This window comes from Sesamum indicum, linkage group LG8 (assembly GCF_000512975.1).
Source record: "Sesamum indicum cultivar Zhongzhi No. 13 linkage group LG8, S_indicum_v1.0, whole genome shotgun sequence".
Taxonomy (NCBI): Eukaryota; Viridiplantae; Streptophyta; class Magnoliopsida; order Lamiales; family Pedaliaceae; genus Sesamum; species Sesamum indicum.
In genome coordinates, this window is record NC_026152.1 from 12458580 (window position 1) to 12474376 (window position 15797).

Consider the following 15797-nt stretch of genomic DNA (forward strand, 5'->3'; position numbering starts at 1 on the left):
ATGAGTCCATACATATATAAATTATGATCGGACTTGTGTTGAACCGAATGACCTGATTAATTAATAGGCTTGGATTTTGGCCACTTATGAGGTTAATGAGAAATGTGGGCGCCTTTATGTAAATTCCCAATACCATTATGTAAACCCCCGCCCCCACCATTTATTCGATCAAGTAAAGAGGATGAAAATCATATAAACATCCGATCAAAATTGATACGATTAATTAATTTTAGAATACGTACGAATGAAAAATTACTGATGAAATTGATTAAATAGGTGGCTATCTATGAGAAAATACCATATTTGACGGCATGTTAATTAAATCACATTCTGTGGACCAAAGTTATTTATTAAAATTCAGAACTTTTATAAATAGTACAAATTCACTGGATTTAATTTTTTGTTGTTGGTGCAAAACGCTCCTAATTCAAGATTTTGGGCAAAATTAAATAATTAATTAAAGGATAGTGTCTTGTGATATGTTTCTTTTTGTACAAAAAATTATTGTTAACGTTTATTTGTTCAATTTTTTTTTTTAAAAAAAAGAACGGTTAATTTGTAACAAAAATATGATTTAAGTTAAAAGATATGTTGCAAGTTGAATTTGAAGAAATTTATGTAGATGTACAACATTTGTGTCCAATTCACATGCATCACATGCCCTCCTCCAATAATTTCTTAAAAGTAAAGATACTACCTATACCACTTTTGATTTTGATATATTGTGTTTGGTCCATTCTTTCTTTTTCTCTTTTTTATGTTTTTATTTTTAATTTTATATAAATTCTCGTATGAAATGAGAATATATATAGATTATTAATGAGATTGTGTGTTAATGATATATTTCCATTGAGAATAAGTAAACATATTTTTATTTTGATTATAATTTCAAAAACTGAAAACTACAGATGAAAATATAGTTTTTTGAGAAGGATATTGTAATAAAATAAGTATTGATTATTATGCTGTCATCAGAGGTTGTTAAGCATCAGCTGGTTTGCCCGAGAGGTTAAGGGGGAAGACTTAAGATCTTCTGCACATAAGTGCGCATGGGTTCGAACCCCATAGCCAGCAGTTCAACTGGTATATATTTACTTTTTTACTTCTTATTTACTATTTATTGGTAGAAATATAGTAGTGTGCAAAAGAGTCGATCTTTAATTAAATTTGTTGTGAACAAATTTTGAGAAACTACAAACCAAAAAGTAAGTATTTCGAAACTCTCTATTGAAAATGACACTAAAAATCTGTTAGAATGCTTCGAACGCTAATTTACATGATGATGGAATGAAATGGAAACATGGGATCTATTTTTCCAACAAACATTTACAGATGTGAACTTAGCATGGAGATTGCCTCCAATTTTATAAACTTAAGCCCTAGTCTCCCCAACTTGTTATTTAACAGTACTATTGTTTAGACTTTAAATATTTATGAAAATTTTACAATTATACTGTTCGATTTAAAAATATTTTTTGTTCGAGTTAAAAAAAAAAAATTCCCCTTCTACTTATTGGAGGAAAACAAGACAAACTACTCATCAATACAAAAATATTTACTATCAACATATCTCTATGTAAGTTGTGAGTAGGATGAATTGGATGTGGTCCATGAAACTTTGTTTCATACCAACTTTAGAATTGGTATATTGCAATTATAAGCATATTTTTAGTTGAAGCTCAATCATTGTGGGGGGACATTAATTTCAACAGTTATGAACATGTTACTAAGATTAACATGACTTGTCCATTTCTCCAGTTGTACTAATATATGAGTGAATAAGAAAAATTATGTAATTTAAATGAACTTTAGTTAAGAGGGTGTTTATGCGAGCTTATTTAAGACGTTGTAAAAGTAGCTTATAAGATATAGTAAAGTGTTTTATAAATTGTTTAAAAAATAAGATGTTAAGAGCTTATAAACTGCTTTAAAAAAATTAAAAATTTTCAACTTATTTAACGAGTGCGCCTTTTCTTCAGAGTTGATCATTGTGGAATTTTGCTTCTAGCACTTTTTGATATGCTCAAATATGGCCCAATTTTATAGACCCAAAATGGTACATATTTTGTGCTTTGGGCATCCAAACTTCTTATTGTTATATGATCTTTATTTGACTCTGGAATATATTGGGCGAAAAGTTGATTTTTTTTTTTTTTTTTGAAAACATGAGAAGTACTTTCTGAAAAAATCATTAATTATTATATTGTGAAGATTAACTTCTGGAGATGTGGCTCAGAAGGTGTTTGGGGTGAGCTTATAAATTGTTTGGGAGCTCTAAAATATGTCCAAAAATATCTAGTCAATTTTTATATAAGATTAAAAAATAAAATGCTATAAATTTATAAACTCTTATAAAAAAAAAACACTAAGAGATTAAAAAATTACGTCTTCTATCTTCACAAACATCACCAATTGTTTAATCTTATTAATTATAAAATTGGTTTTAGTCATATTTTACAAGTTTGTTCAATCTCATACGTTTAAAAAAGTTATTGTAGAGTAACATCTAATACCATATAATATCAGCCTAATTCAGTAGTCGAAGCTGAAGGCTTGTGATCTCCTGGTTATGGATTCGAAAATCATCAATACGTGGATTCTTGATTTATTATAATTAAAGTTATTAGTTAGTATATTAATTATTGATAGTCAAAATTAATGATGTAATTGTAATCATTCACTCATAAAAAAGTATTGATATATAATAAGTTGCCAAATTAGATTTCAAAGAATATTGGCCCAAATAAAATGGATTTTTCATCTAAATGGGTCATGGCCGGATCCATCAAATTGGACCAAAAGATTTAGTGATAAGATCCATTTCAATATGGATTCATATGCTCCAACATGATCCAAACACAACCCGGCCCATTCAATACACAGCTCGTCGTCTAGGGTTTATATAAATTTCTCCCGTCTTTGCAGCGCACTCTTAAGCACTGGGGCAACAGCAAACCTAGCAGAGAGGAGACGAGAGAATCGTTTAACCATGGCGACTGCTCAAAGGGTATTGTCGACGAAGGAGTCCGACATACGGATGATGTTGGCCTCCGAAGTTCACCTCGGAACCAAGAACTGCGATTTTCAGATGGAGCGCTACGTCTTCAAGCGCCGCAATGATGGTAATTCTACCTGTTGCAGTTTAATCTGCGTAATGGTGTTCGTTAGACGTTATTGATGAGATAGTCTGTTTTTAGGTGACAGTTTGCGTATTGTTGAAACATGTGAAAACTGATCGTGCTCTGTTATGTTTCTGAGGAATTTGGTGTTCTCTAATGGGACTTAAAGCTGTGAAAAAGTAGATTTAGCTTGCTGTTGAGTTGGGGAGGCACAACACTGTTGAAGTTTATAGGTCGGGAAGACATAACAATTAGGGGTACAAACCAGCCGAGCTCGGCCAAAAATCTGAGCTCGAGCTCGATCTAACTCAATTATTTTTTTTTCTTTCTAAAACATCTGAATTTAAGAAAAAAATATGGACTATTGTACTATCTTAATGCATTATTCAAAAATCTAAATAAGAACCAGGAAGAAAATATTCACAAGAAGACCAAAAAGAAGCAATATCATGAGATTGTCTTTTTTTTTCTTTAAAAAAAAATTCTTCGTTTGCTTATTGTTGAAATGATGTAAAACTGATCGTGCTCTGGTGTTTTTCTTGGTTAAAATTTTTTTGTTTAATGGGAGTTAAAGCTATGAAAAAGTAGATTTAACTTGATGTCGAATTTGATACGTTGGGAAGACACAACCCTGTTGAATTTTATTGGTTGGGGAGACATAAATATGTCTATGATTTCTGTTATTTTTTCTTTAAAGTGGGCTAAGGGGGTAAATTTTTGGAATTGTCTGCTAGACCCAGGAGTGGGCTTGATTGGCATTAATTTGTTGACAATGTTTCTTCTTTCAATTGTAGTTCAATGTAGCGGTTCTAGGCAATTTTCCACATTAGGTGCAGCATACTGGGATATTATCTGTCTATAAAATGCATTATAGAATGCTAGAACACTCTAAATTTTAATAAAATTACAAAATCAAATGCAATTAAAACAAGTTACTGCTCATTAGTATATGTTAAAAACTTGACATTATTCTCCAATTTAAAGTTGTAGAAAAAGTAGTTCATTAGCAAAAGTAATATGAAATTATACATGTAATAGTACATTAAGTAAATTATATTTGAGAAGAATTTTCAAAAAGGAAGTCTAAAAGTGATTTTATGATGTTATCTGATATTATCACCTTAAATATCATTGTATCAGTGATATTATCCATTATCATCGGACATTATATATATATATGTAAAATATAGTTGGACAATAATAGGTATTAGGGGATTTTATCAGTCAATTGCCATATGTATTGGCCGATATTAGTGGATATTGCCACATTGAACCATGAAATCAATGGTATCTTTGGTTTCTCTTTTAATTGCATATACTTAAATTAGTATAGAGATGAAGTCTTTTGCATGTAATTACTTTCATATTGTTGTAACATCATTGTGTTGTATGCTTGGCTTTTGTGTTGTTGACATTACTTGGGTCCATGTATTTGATCTTTTGTGTATTTTCTATTATCTTATTACTCATTCAGGAATTTACATCATCAACCTTGGGAAAACATGGGAAAAGCTTCAGATGGCTGCTAGGGTTATTGTTGCTATTGAGAATCCCCAGGACATAATTGTCCAGTCTGCCAGACCCTATGGTCAAAGAGCTGTCCTGAAGTTTGCGCAGTACACTGGCGCTCATGCGATTGCAGGACGTCACACCCCTGGAACATTCACCAATCAGCTTCAGACTTCTTTCAGTGAGCCAAGACTGCTCATTCTTACTGACCCGAGAACTGATCACCAGGTCATTACTTTTGACTGTGGTTGTTAGTGTGTTGCACTTTCAAATGCTATACTGTTGATAGATTCAGTATTGTCTCTTTATCAGCATTCTGATACTCCAATTTTGTATGCAGCCTATTAAAGAAGCCGCTCTGTCTAACATCCCCACCATTGCCTTTTGCGATACTGATTCTCCAATGCGCTATGTTGATATTGGCATTCCAGCCAATAACAAGGGGAAGCACAGCATTGGCTGCCTGTTCTGGCTCTTGGCTAGGATGGTGCTGCAGATGCGTGGAGTCATTGCTCCTGGACACAAATGGGATGTCATGGTAAAATGTCTCAAGAATAGTTTCTTAAAGCTTTCTTATTGTAATAGCATTGTGCTTCTTGCGGTGGCAACAGGTTTTTCAAATCATGTTTTTCTGACTTTGTTATGATACACACAGATTGCCTTATTAGAAAGTTGTTGTTCTTCCAGGGGGGAGGTTGATTATAGTGTTTGTTGTATATTGTGTTTCCAGTTGCTTGCAATAATCAGCCACTTGTTTAAAAGAAATTAACATGAAGTGCAAGAAATAAATTGAACTTGTTGCTTCCTGTGATGTCTAAATTTTATTTTTTATCTGGCAGGTTGATCTATTTTTCTACAGGGAGCCTGAGGAGTCCAAAGAACAACAAGAAGAAGAAGTTCCAGCTCTCCCGGACTATGCCGATTATTCTGCTGCTGCAATTGGTGCTGATTGGTCGAGTGGTCAAATCCCAGATGCCCAATGGACTCCTGATATGGCTGCTCCAATTCCAGCGGTTGCAAGTGGTTGGACTGCTGATGCAGGTTAGTAGATACTTCATTTTTAACTAAAATGGTGGGATGAGATATTGGCATGCTTTTATCTTGTAGCAGATGCTGCATGTTTTCTCCTCTCACTGAAAGTCTGCTCCCCAGTGATTACGATCCTAGTTTCTTTATATCAACTGATAGATGTCGATACGATTAGGTGTAGCTGTAGCCGCTGATGGGTGGGATACAGCTGCTGCTCCGCCGATGGCAACTCCTGCTGTAGATGTAGCACCTGCTGTTGCTCCAAGTGGCTGGGAGTAAATGAGATTTGTTCAAACCTTTTACTTCTGATGATCCACTCCCTAAAACTTTGTTCTTGAAATTCATCTGCTTTTTTGGTTGGCAATGTTGAATTTTTGTAGTAGAGTTTTGTAGTGCTTTGGCTAAGATCTGAGTTCCAACGTTAATTTAAATAGAGTTTTTGTCGCCTAAAACTTGCTCTGCGGATATGGTAGTTTTGCTGAATACTTCTGATTTAGTGGTTCAATTGATATATAGAATGAATCTGATGAGTTGTGAAACTTTCTGCCCCTCCATCTCGTGTTGATCTCAGAAAACATGCAAAGTTAATGGCAGAAGTGTTGGTGTAATTGTGTTAGCATATATTCAGTATTTTTGTTGCTTCCTTCCCTTGCTTTGTATTTTTCTTAATTATCACTCCACTTTTATATTTTGAAATGATCATAGTTTAAATTTTGTCACAATATAACTAATAATGACATGTACTGTGTATTAACTTGTCAGATAATTACAATATTATTGTGCGATGTCGGTACGTACGGTTTGCAACTCGTAGGTTGGGTCTAAAAAGTTTGTTATTTGGGTCTGGTTAGATTAGTAGTTTTATATGGGTTTTAATAGGGTTTTCATGTTTAATTTTTTATTATCTAATTAAAAGTCCTTTTCGTTAATTATATAATTGAGGTGATGAAAAATTGTATATAATTACATGTTCAACGAGGGTTGTCTTTTATCGAGTTCAATTAGATCATAGGTCTTATATGGTTTTTAATGGATTCATTATTTTTCTTTTTTGTTATCAATCAAATATGAATTTTAATAATATTATGCAATTGGAGGAGTCTCTGAAAATAATGTTTTCATTTGGCATGCGATAATTATAAAGTTTTGTATGTCATTAATAAATAGATTTTAATTCAGTGTTGGTGGGTACTAATTTTTTTTTCTACCTTATTTGATAATATAGTATATTGGTTTTTTTTAATTAAAAATAAAAAATAGTTAATCATTATAATTATATACTCATTTATTTATTTTATTTTTAACAAGTAAAGTAACAAAGAAAACATAAAAATTAAATAAAAGGATATATATAATATTTTAGTATTTGGTATGATTTGGTATATGGTAAAAATTCAAAATCAAATTGAATAAAAGATTTCTATCAAAAAGAAACTGATGACGCTCCCTGGTGCTTGCAAGTGTCCACCCTACTTTCCACGCTTAATGTTCTAATAACGATATCCACCATACCGTGACGAGATCCCTCAAGTCAATTTACTAGAACTGAGATAAGATTGAATCTCGATCTCCTATGTAGAGATTGGAAGAAAAGGTTAGGGTTCTTGAAGAACTTTTGCATTGAACTAATTCAAGAGACAACAAACTACGGAGCCCGAAATTGTGCATTTCTCAGTGTCTGTTGTGTATTTTTCGGCCTCCTTGTCCCTCCTAGTTATAGAGTCTCTAAATTTGTGGGCTTCTGGTCTTTTAAGTGGTCTAGATCTAACACATTAATAGCTCATTATGGGCCGAGGTTTAATTCATCCCATTAATTTATTATATATCCAACTTAATTCAGTAATTGATTATTTGGCCCTAATCACTAAAAATAATCCAATTATTTGAACATGTAGATTAATTTAACTCCTTAATTTTTTTTTTTTTGGAATTAATCTCCAATATCTTCAGGAATTTGCCTGTGCCCCTTAAGTTTACTTTCGGCTAGATTTGGATTTGTATCTCACATACAATTTAATTGACATCTTATTTGCTTGAGATCAAATCTGATCCGATCTTTAACTTAATCACTGTTGGTTAACTCCTTAATTGGAGGGTACCCACTGCACATAGGTGGTTGTCTAGTGGCGGTCTATGACATTAGTATTAGTGAATTTAGCGTAAACCTGTAAGCTATGCGTACCATGCAGATACCGTTCTTTCGCGCCAACCTCTCAACCAAATCAGAGCATGAAATTTGTTACCGGTTTTCATCTTCGACTTCGATATCTATGTTTCTACTCGTCTCATGCTTCCATCTTTATCTATTGTTAGATCAACCCCAAGGTTGTGGGCTTTATGGAACGCATATTGAAGAGAACATAAGAGGTTTGCTATCATTTCAAAATAAACAACAGATCCTATCTTGGAACGCAACAATCTTCATGCATGTTTTAACTATGTCTAAAACATGATTGTATAGTAATCCAGGATGAAATCCGAGACTGCATTTAGCATGATCAAGTCATTGTCGTCCTATGCACAAGGTTATTATGGAACCTCAAGTCCAAGGACTAGTTAGTACACTTCGCGATCTAAGATTATTCACAAAATAGAAGGACACCAAAAGATTGACTTGTCAGTATCTTATTCCAACAGTGACGACACTCCCTTAAACTCTTTTGCTCTTTTTTGACCATCGTAAAAAGGTAAGAGATAATCTTGTGATACTTATTGTTGATGGAGAAGTGGTTCAAGAATCTTTGGGCTGGTTATTCAAAATCGAAAACGGAATCTATAAGCAATTGGTTAAACCATGCAATGGCCTTCCCCGCCACTGCAATATGAAAAAAACTTATAGTTTCCTCCCTTACTCAAGTCTAACATGTCTACCTTGGAATGGGGCAACCAAGATGATCTTGTAGGTCTCCAGTTCCATTCTACCTACCCAAGTTTGAGACCTTGATGCCTATTGATAGTTTACCAATCAAGATACTGGTAGCAAAAGGGTTTTGTCTTGGAGCTGCCACTGCCAAAAGCATAATGTTATAAAAATTGTGGCCCATGACCCATTTGTTGGTAGATCCAGCCCAAACCACCGCTGATCATTCACACTAGAAGGCTAAGCCTAAACCACTGCCTTGGCCCACTCATTTTGGCTCAGACCAATTCATTCGTCAGGCCCACTGATCCGGCTCGACTCTTTTTATATTTAAACCTCGCTTTCAGTAGGTGAAGAAATCCTAACCCTATTTCTCTGTCTCCTCGTTTCTTTCACTTCTCTCTTTTCCTCGTCTTGGTTTCCCCTTCCATCGTTCTTCTCTCTCATCTTCTTCAATTGCTTCCTTCTATATAAACCCCCCCCCCCCAACAGCAACTTCTAGAAAATAGTATAATCAGAACAAAAATCTCTTCTCTTTCTCTCTTGCACTCGATTAAAGGTTCTTCGTGACCTAAGTTTAAGTGGGAAGTTCTGAGTGGGTCTATGTGGTCCTCTGTGGACTGAGCCTTGGTGACGTGTTTTGGGTATTAGTAACTTGTGAAGTGGTTACCGGCCTTGGTAGCTGTGGGCGGGATCTGGCTCCTGAGCCAATTATCTTTTTGATCTCTTTATATCTGTCACTATTTCTGTAGATCTATAAATATTTATATATATTCTGTTAGTCTTAGATTTGTATCTTGTTATTTCTGTAACATTGGTTTGTACAAGGGTTTTCGTATAAACCCCCCCGATGGTTTCTGGTAAATAGTATAATCAAAACAAAAATCTTCTTCTCCTTCTCTCTTGCTCCCGATTAAAGGTTCTTCGTGAATTAAATTTCCTAGGTGGAAAGTTCTGAGCTCTAACTGTAGGAGCTCGTCGAGCTCGAGTTTACACCCCTAGATGTGGCTACCCTCTATCGGCTCTGGCCCCGAGCCAACTATCTTTCTGATCTCTTTATATCGGCTCTGGCCCCGAGCCAAATATTCATATATATATATATATATATTCTGTTATTCTTAAATCTGTATCTTGTTATTTCTGTAACATTTGGTTTTATAGGTATTTTCGTAATCCACGATTCTCTGTAATAGTTGATTAGGGCTTTGGTTTTTGGGGCTCACTACTGGTGGATTCTTCCAATACATAATTTGGAGGGTTCCTTGATCTGGTTGCCCACCTCTACCTCTCAGGCACTAACCTCTCCTCCCCCCGTCGATTTTCTTTTATAGGTCTTCTATGCGGTGCTTGTTCTCCAACCCATCTCAAGGATAGTGCCCGGGTTTCAACCTCATCTATATCCATTAGGTCGTAAGCCTCCTCCATCCTTTGCCTCACACCCTTGTACTACAAAAAAAATAATATTTAATCATAATTAATGGTCATGATTAAAAATAAAAAATTTGTAGCAAATAGTTATTGACCATGACCATGTAACGATTGTTAGCCGTGGTATCTGCGAGGGTGGCTAAAATATTGTCATGGCTAAAAGTTACGGCAAATATTTTTATTATGGTTCTCACCATGACAAATAACATTTTCTTGGTAGAAAATCTATGTTTTTGCATCAATTTTATTTAACTGTGGCCAATAAAAATTATTTATAACGATTTTTAGTCAATAGCTATAAGAAATTTAGCCAGTAGTCTTTTTTATTCTAGTGTCGGTGGCCAAGCGTATTGCATGACTTTGATGGGGAGACCGAGGTGGAGCTTTTGGCTGTTGTTGCTCGGCTAAGAACTAGAAAAGTGTCGACCGTATAAATATTGAGTATGAGTTTATTTTAATAATCAAGTTTCGATATCTAAATTTTTATTTGTTTATTTCTTTTCTGTCTTCAATTTTACTTACCGACATAGATAAATATTATTTGAGTTAAAAATAATTATTATAAAACACGAGTTAATTCCATAAAAAATATATATCTACGGATTATGTTAACACGATGTCTAAGAATAAAGTAAAATAAAAAAATATTATATTAAAAAAAATACTACGCTCCACATGCGAAGCGCGTGTATTTTACCAATTATAAAAAAGTATAAATATCGAATTAAAAAGTCGTCAAGTTTAGATTTCAAATTACATGGATTCGTCTCTCTGAAGCCCCAAAAAGTGTATTTTTGATTTGAATGGGTCTTGGCCCGAATTGCGCCCAACCAAATTGGCGATAGGATCCATTCAAATGTGGATCCAACATAATCCAAACAAAACCCGACCCAGTAAATGCATAGCTTCCGTCATTTAGAGTTTATGCAGTATTTATATTCTCCCATTTGCAGCGCACTCGGTAGAGCAGTAGTGGCGAAACCTAGCAGAGGAGGACACGAGAGAGTCGTTTAACCATGGCGACTGCTCAAAGGGTGTTGTCGACGAAGGAGTCCGACAGTAGGATGATGCTGGCCTCTGAAGTTCACCTCGGAACCAAGAACTGCGATTTTCAGATGGAACGCTACGTCTTCAAGCGCCAAAATGATGGTAATTATACCTATCGCAGTTTAATCTGTGTAATGGTTTTCGTTTGACGTTGAGTGATGAGATCGTCTGTTTATTTATATTTCGTGTTAGTTTGCTTGTTGTTGCAACGATGTGAAAGCTGATCGTGCTCTGTTATGTTTCTGAGGTAATTTGGTGTTCTTTAGTGGGACTTAAAGCTATTAAAAAGTTAGGTTTCTGTATATCTTCATTTTTTCAGCATCTGCTACATTTGGAGTTTTGTTAACTTGTTTATAAAATTTAAGTAGATTCAGCTTGCTGTTGAATTTTATAGGCTGGGGAGACACAACTCTGTTGTTTAATAAAGTTTTGGTTATGTTTACCTTTTCTACTATTATTTCTTTAAAATAGGTTATAGGGGGTGAGTTTTTGGAATTGTCTGCCAGGAGTGGGGTTGATTGGCATTAATGTGTTGACAAGTGTTTCTTCTTTCAATCATAGTCAATGCACCGGTATTGGTGTTGATATGAGTAGGCAGTGTTCCACATTGGATGCTGCATACTGGGATTAGGATGTTGAACAACTCTAAAAATTAATAAAGTTACAAAATCAAATGTAATTAACATAAATTACTAATCATTAGTGTATAGTAGAAGTTAAACATTATTCTCAAAATTGAAGTTGTAGAAAAAAATAGCTCATTAGCAAAAGTAATATGAAAATATTCATTATACATGTAATATTACATTAAGTAAATTATATTACAAAGAATTTTCAAAAAGGAAGTCTAAATTTCATTAATTCATATGGCATTCACGATTATATGTTGCTATCCGATATTATCACCAATGATATCCCAATACGGCTGATAATATCATTGTATTGGCGGGATTATCCAATATTATCGGGTATTATTGGCGATACATATATACTCGGAGAATAATGGGCATTAGTGGATATTATCAGCCGATTGCAATATATATCGGCCAACATTATTGAATATTGGCCATACTTTGAACCATGATTTGAATGGTATCCAGGGTTTCTCTTTAGTTGCATATACTTAAATTAATAGTGAAGAAGTTTTTTGAATGTAATTACTTTTGTATTGTTACGACATCATTGTGTTGTATGCTTGGCTTTTGTGCTGTTGACATTACTTATATCCATTATTTGTTGGCTCATGTTTTGTGTATTTTCTTTGATGTTTTATTCATTCAGGAATTTATATCATCAACCTGGGGAAAACATGGGAAAAGCTTCAGATGGCCGCTAGGGTTATTGTTGCTATTGAGAATCCCCAGGACATAATTGTCCAGTCTGCCAGACCCTACGGTCAGAGAGCTGTCCTGAAGTTTGCACAATACACTGGCGCTAACGCCATTGCAGGACGTCACACCCCTGGAACATTCACCAACCAGCTTCAGACTTCTTTCAACGAGCCAAGGTTGCTCATTCTTACAGACCCAAGAACTGATCACCAGGTCATTACCTTTGACTGTTAGTGTGTTGCACTTTCAAATGTTAAATTGTTGATAGATTCAGAATCATCTTTTATCAGGATTCTGATACTCCAATTTTATGTGCAGCCTATTAAAGAAGCCGCTTTGTCTAACATCCCCACAATTGCCTTTTGTGATACTGATTCTCCAATGCGCTATGTGGATATTGGCATTCCAGCCAATAACAAGGGGAAGCACAGCATCGGCTGCCTGTTCTGGCTCTTGGCTAGGATGGTGCTGCAGATGCGTGGAGTCATTGCTCCTGGACACAAATGGGATGTCATGGTGAGATGTCTCCGGAATAGTTTCTTAAAGCTTTCTTATTGTAAATGCGTCGTTTTTCTTGCGGAGGCATTGGGTTGTGATCATTATTATCTTACAAACATATTTTTCAATTCATGTTTTTCTGACTTTGTTATGTTCACAGATTTGCCTTACTAGAGAAATTGTTGGTTGATTACAAGTGTTTGGTGTATATTGTTTGAGTTCCAGCTCTCCCAGACTATGCCGATTATTCTGCTGCTGCAATTGGTGCTGATTGGTCGAGTGGTCAAATCCCAGAAGCACAATGGACACCTGATATGGCTGCTCCAATTCCACCGGTTGCAAGTGGTTGGACTGCTGATGCAGGTGAGTATATACTTCATTTATAACGAAACTGGTGGGGTGAGATTACTGGCATGCTTTTATCTTGTAGCAGATGCTGCATGTTTTGTTTTCTCACTCAAGTCTGCTCCCAACGATCAGGATCCTAGTTTATATGTCAACTGAAAGGTGTTGATACAATTGTAGGTGCAGGTGTGGCCGCTGATGGGTGAGATACAACTGCTGCTCCACCGATGGTAGCTCCTGCTGTAGATATAGCGCCCGCTGTTGCTCCAAGTGGCTGGGAGTAAATGAGATTTGCTCAAACCATTTACTTCTCATGATCCCCTCCCTAAAACTTTCTTCTTGAAATTCATTTGCTCTTTTTGTTGGCAATGTTGAATTTTTGTAGTAGAGTTTTATAGGGCTTTGGCTAAGATCAGAGTTCTATGACTAATTTAAATAGAGGGATTTTTTTTTTTTCGGCCTAAAAGTTTTGCTGATGCTTTCAAACAATTCTGTTTAAGGAAATAACTGCAAATAATTTAAAATTTAGAATATAAAAAAATAAGTTTTCACAAATAATTTAGAACTTAATCTTTTTAATTCGTAATAAGTAGATAATATATTATTCATAAATTGTGATTTACATGCACTTGGTACAGTGTGCATTGATAAGATGAAATGTATGTATATATATATATATATATATATATACGAAGCAAGGGATCCAGAAATAATGGGCTGTAACGTGGAATTATCTTAGAAGTATACCCAAGTATATAAAATTATAAATAACACATAAACGTTCTTATGTTCCAAATAAGAGGCAACTTAGATGGTGTCTGGCATAGTCTTATTTAAAATATTTTATACGTTCATACATCTTATCATACTTTTTTAAAATTTATAATATATAAAAAGCATTCATCTTATCATACTTTTTTAAAATTTATAATATATAAAAAGCATTTGAAGTGTCCGGTAAAATTAAAATTTATAATATATAAAAAGCATTTGAAGTGTCGTGTAAAATAAAATTATAGAGTTTATAAAATATTAATAGTGATAATTTTATAATTAATATGAAATGATATTTTAAAGGTTAAATTATATTTTGCTTGCAATTGAAATTTTCTTTTTGGGATCAACTTATCATTTGTACTTTGCCATATATGATTGTTCTTTTGTTGATTTTTCTATTGGAAAAACATTACATGTTGTGCATATGCGAAAAATATCATTTCATATAATCGTTAAATATCTCATTTACACTGGATGTGATGTTTTTCCGATAAAAAAATTAGTTGAAAAATAATTATAAATGATAAAGCGCAAAATTTTGTAAGTTGAATGGTAAGTTGACACAAAAAAAAAATTTAGATGCCAAAATATAAAAATAATCATAGTTCGGATAGTAAAATGTAATTCACCCTATCTTAAAATAAGTTGGAAACTTCGTACTTTGTCTAATGGAACTTCGAGATGGGTTGAACTTATTTGAAACATCTTATAAGTTTCTACATCTTCTAAAACGTTTTAAAAACCTAAAAATGTCGAATTTTATTTATAATATGTTTGGATAAATAAAATGTTAGAGTTAATAGAATGTTAGAGTGTTTGGGATACTAAGCTCGTCATACTATTATAATAGCCAGAAGAATAATCAAATTATTATTAATTTAAAATTATATAAATAGATATAATTGTTTGAATGGGATAAAAGAGTACAAGTAGAATATTAACTTGGTGTGAGTGCTCTGGTCTATTAGATATTTAAATTAAAGAGTTAAAAAAATTTTACACAGAAGGATGGATTGAAGTTATTTTATTTTTTAAAGAGAATATAAAATCTTAAGCATCTTATTTGAGATCTTATATGCTCTTTACATAATAAAATTACCAAACAACTTTGTAAAGATTATAAACTCTTTGAAATATTTTATAAGTATACGCTCACAAGTATCTTACTTATTTTTCTTAAAAAGCTTTTATTTGGGATTTGCAATGAAAATATATTTGTGATTGATATTGTTGATAAAATGTGGCCCAAGGACCTATTTGATAGGCCCAGTCCAAATCCGTCCCAATCTATTTTTGGAAGACTTGGCCCATACCCATTACCCACCACACTCCTCCTCCGACATGGTTCTTTGCCTAATTAAATGGGTCTCTCACTCTCTCTCTTTACAGAATGAAAACCCTAATATTTCTTATGTCACTGTCTCATCTCTCCCTCCTTTTTCTCTCGGTTTTCTCCACCGCCGCCTTCCTCTCTCCTATATCAATGATCCTCACCTATATATATCTTTGGTGGTTTTCTAATAAAGAAGAACAAGATAAAAAAAGGCTCCTTCTCCCTATTGTTGATTGAAAGTTCTTTGTGAACTAATTTCTTGATGAAATCTAAGTGAGTGGTCCTTTGTGGACAAAGCCTTTGTGGTATTGGCCAAAGCAACCGTAGTGGTTGCCGGCGTTTGGCGGGTTTGGGCTTCCCCCTTCATGGATATGGCTCCCTGAGCCGTTAATCTTTCTTTTCTATTTTGTTCTTCATTTACTGATTTAGTGTTGTAACTATATTTTGCATTATTTATTCTGTAATATCGATTTGTATTATTTTAGGGTTTTTCATAACCCACTATTCTTTGTAATAGTTGA

General features: G+C 34.0%; 2 protein-coding genes, 1 long non-coding RNA gene and 1 other non-coding gene across 4 annotated transcripts; all 4 read left to right on the top strand.

The window, feature by feature from the left end:
- On the top strand, nt 992-1074 carry TRNAL-UAA. Its single transcript has one exon. It is a non-coding gene; the product is annotated as a tRNA-Leu (tRNA).
- LOC105168394 (40S ribosomal protein SA-like) lies at nt 2921-6265 on the top strand. The gene is made up of 5 exons (XM_011088459.2): nt 2921-3122; nt 4594-4856; nt 4969-5166; nt 5468-5669; nt 5833-6265. The coding sequence occupies exons 1-5, from the start codon at nt 2990-2992 to the stop codon at nt 5934-5936; spliced, it is 900 nt and encodes a 299-aa protein (XP_011086761.1). The 5' UTR covers nt 2921-2989; the 3' UTR covers nt 5937-6265.
- Nucleotides 10901-12995, top strand: LOC105168675 (40S ribosomal protein SA-like). The gene is made up of 4 exons (XM_020696037.1): nt 10901-11094; nt 12274-12536; nt 12642-12879; nt 12982-12995. Exons 1-4 carry the CDS (start codon nt 10962-10964, stop codon nt 12993-12995), a joined length of 648 nt encoding a protein of 215 aa, XP_020551696.1. The 5' UTR covers nt 10901-10961.
- On the top strand, nt 13039-13625 carry LOC110012470. The gene is made up of 2 exons (XR_002287697.1): nt 13039-13184; nt 13347-13625. It is a non-coding gene; the product is annotated as an uncharacterized LOC110012470 (long non-coding RNA).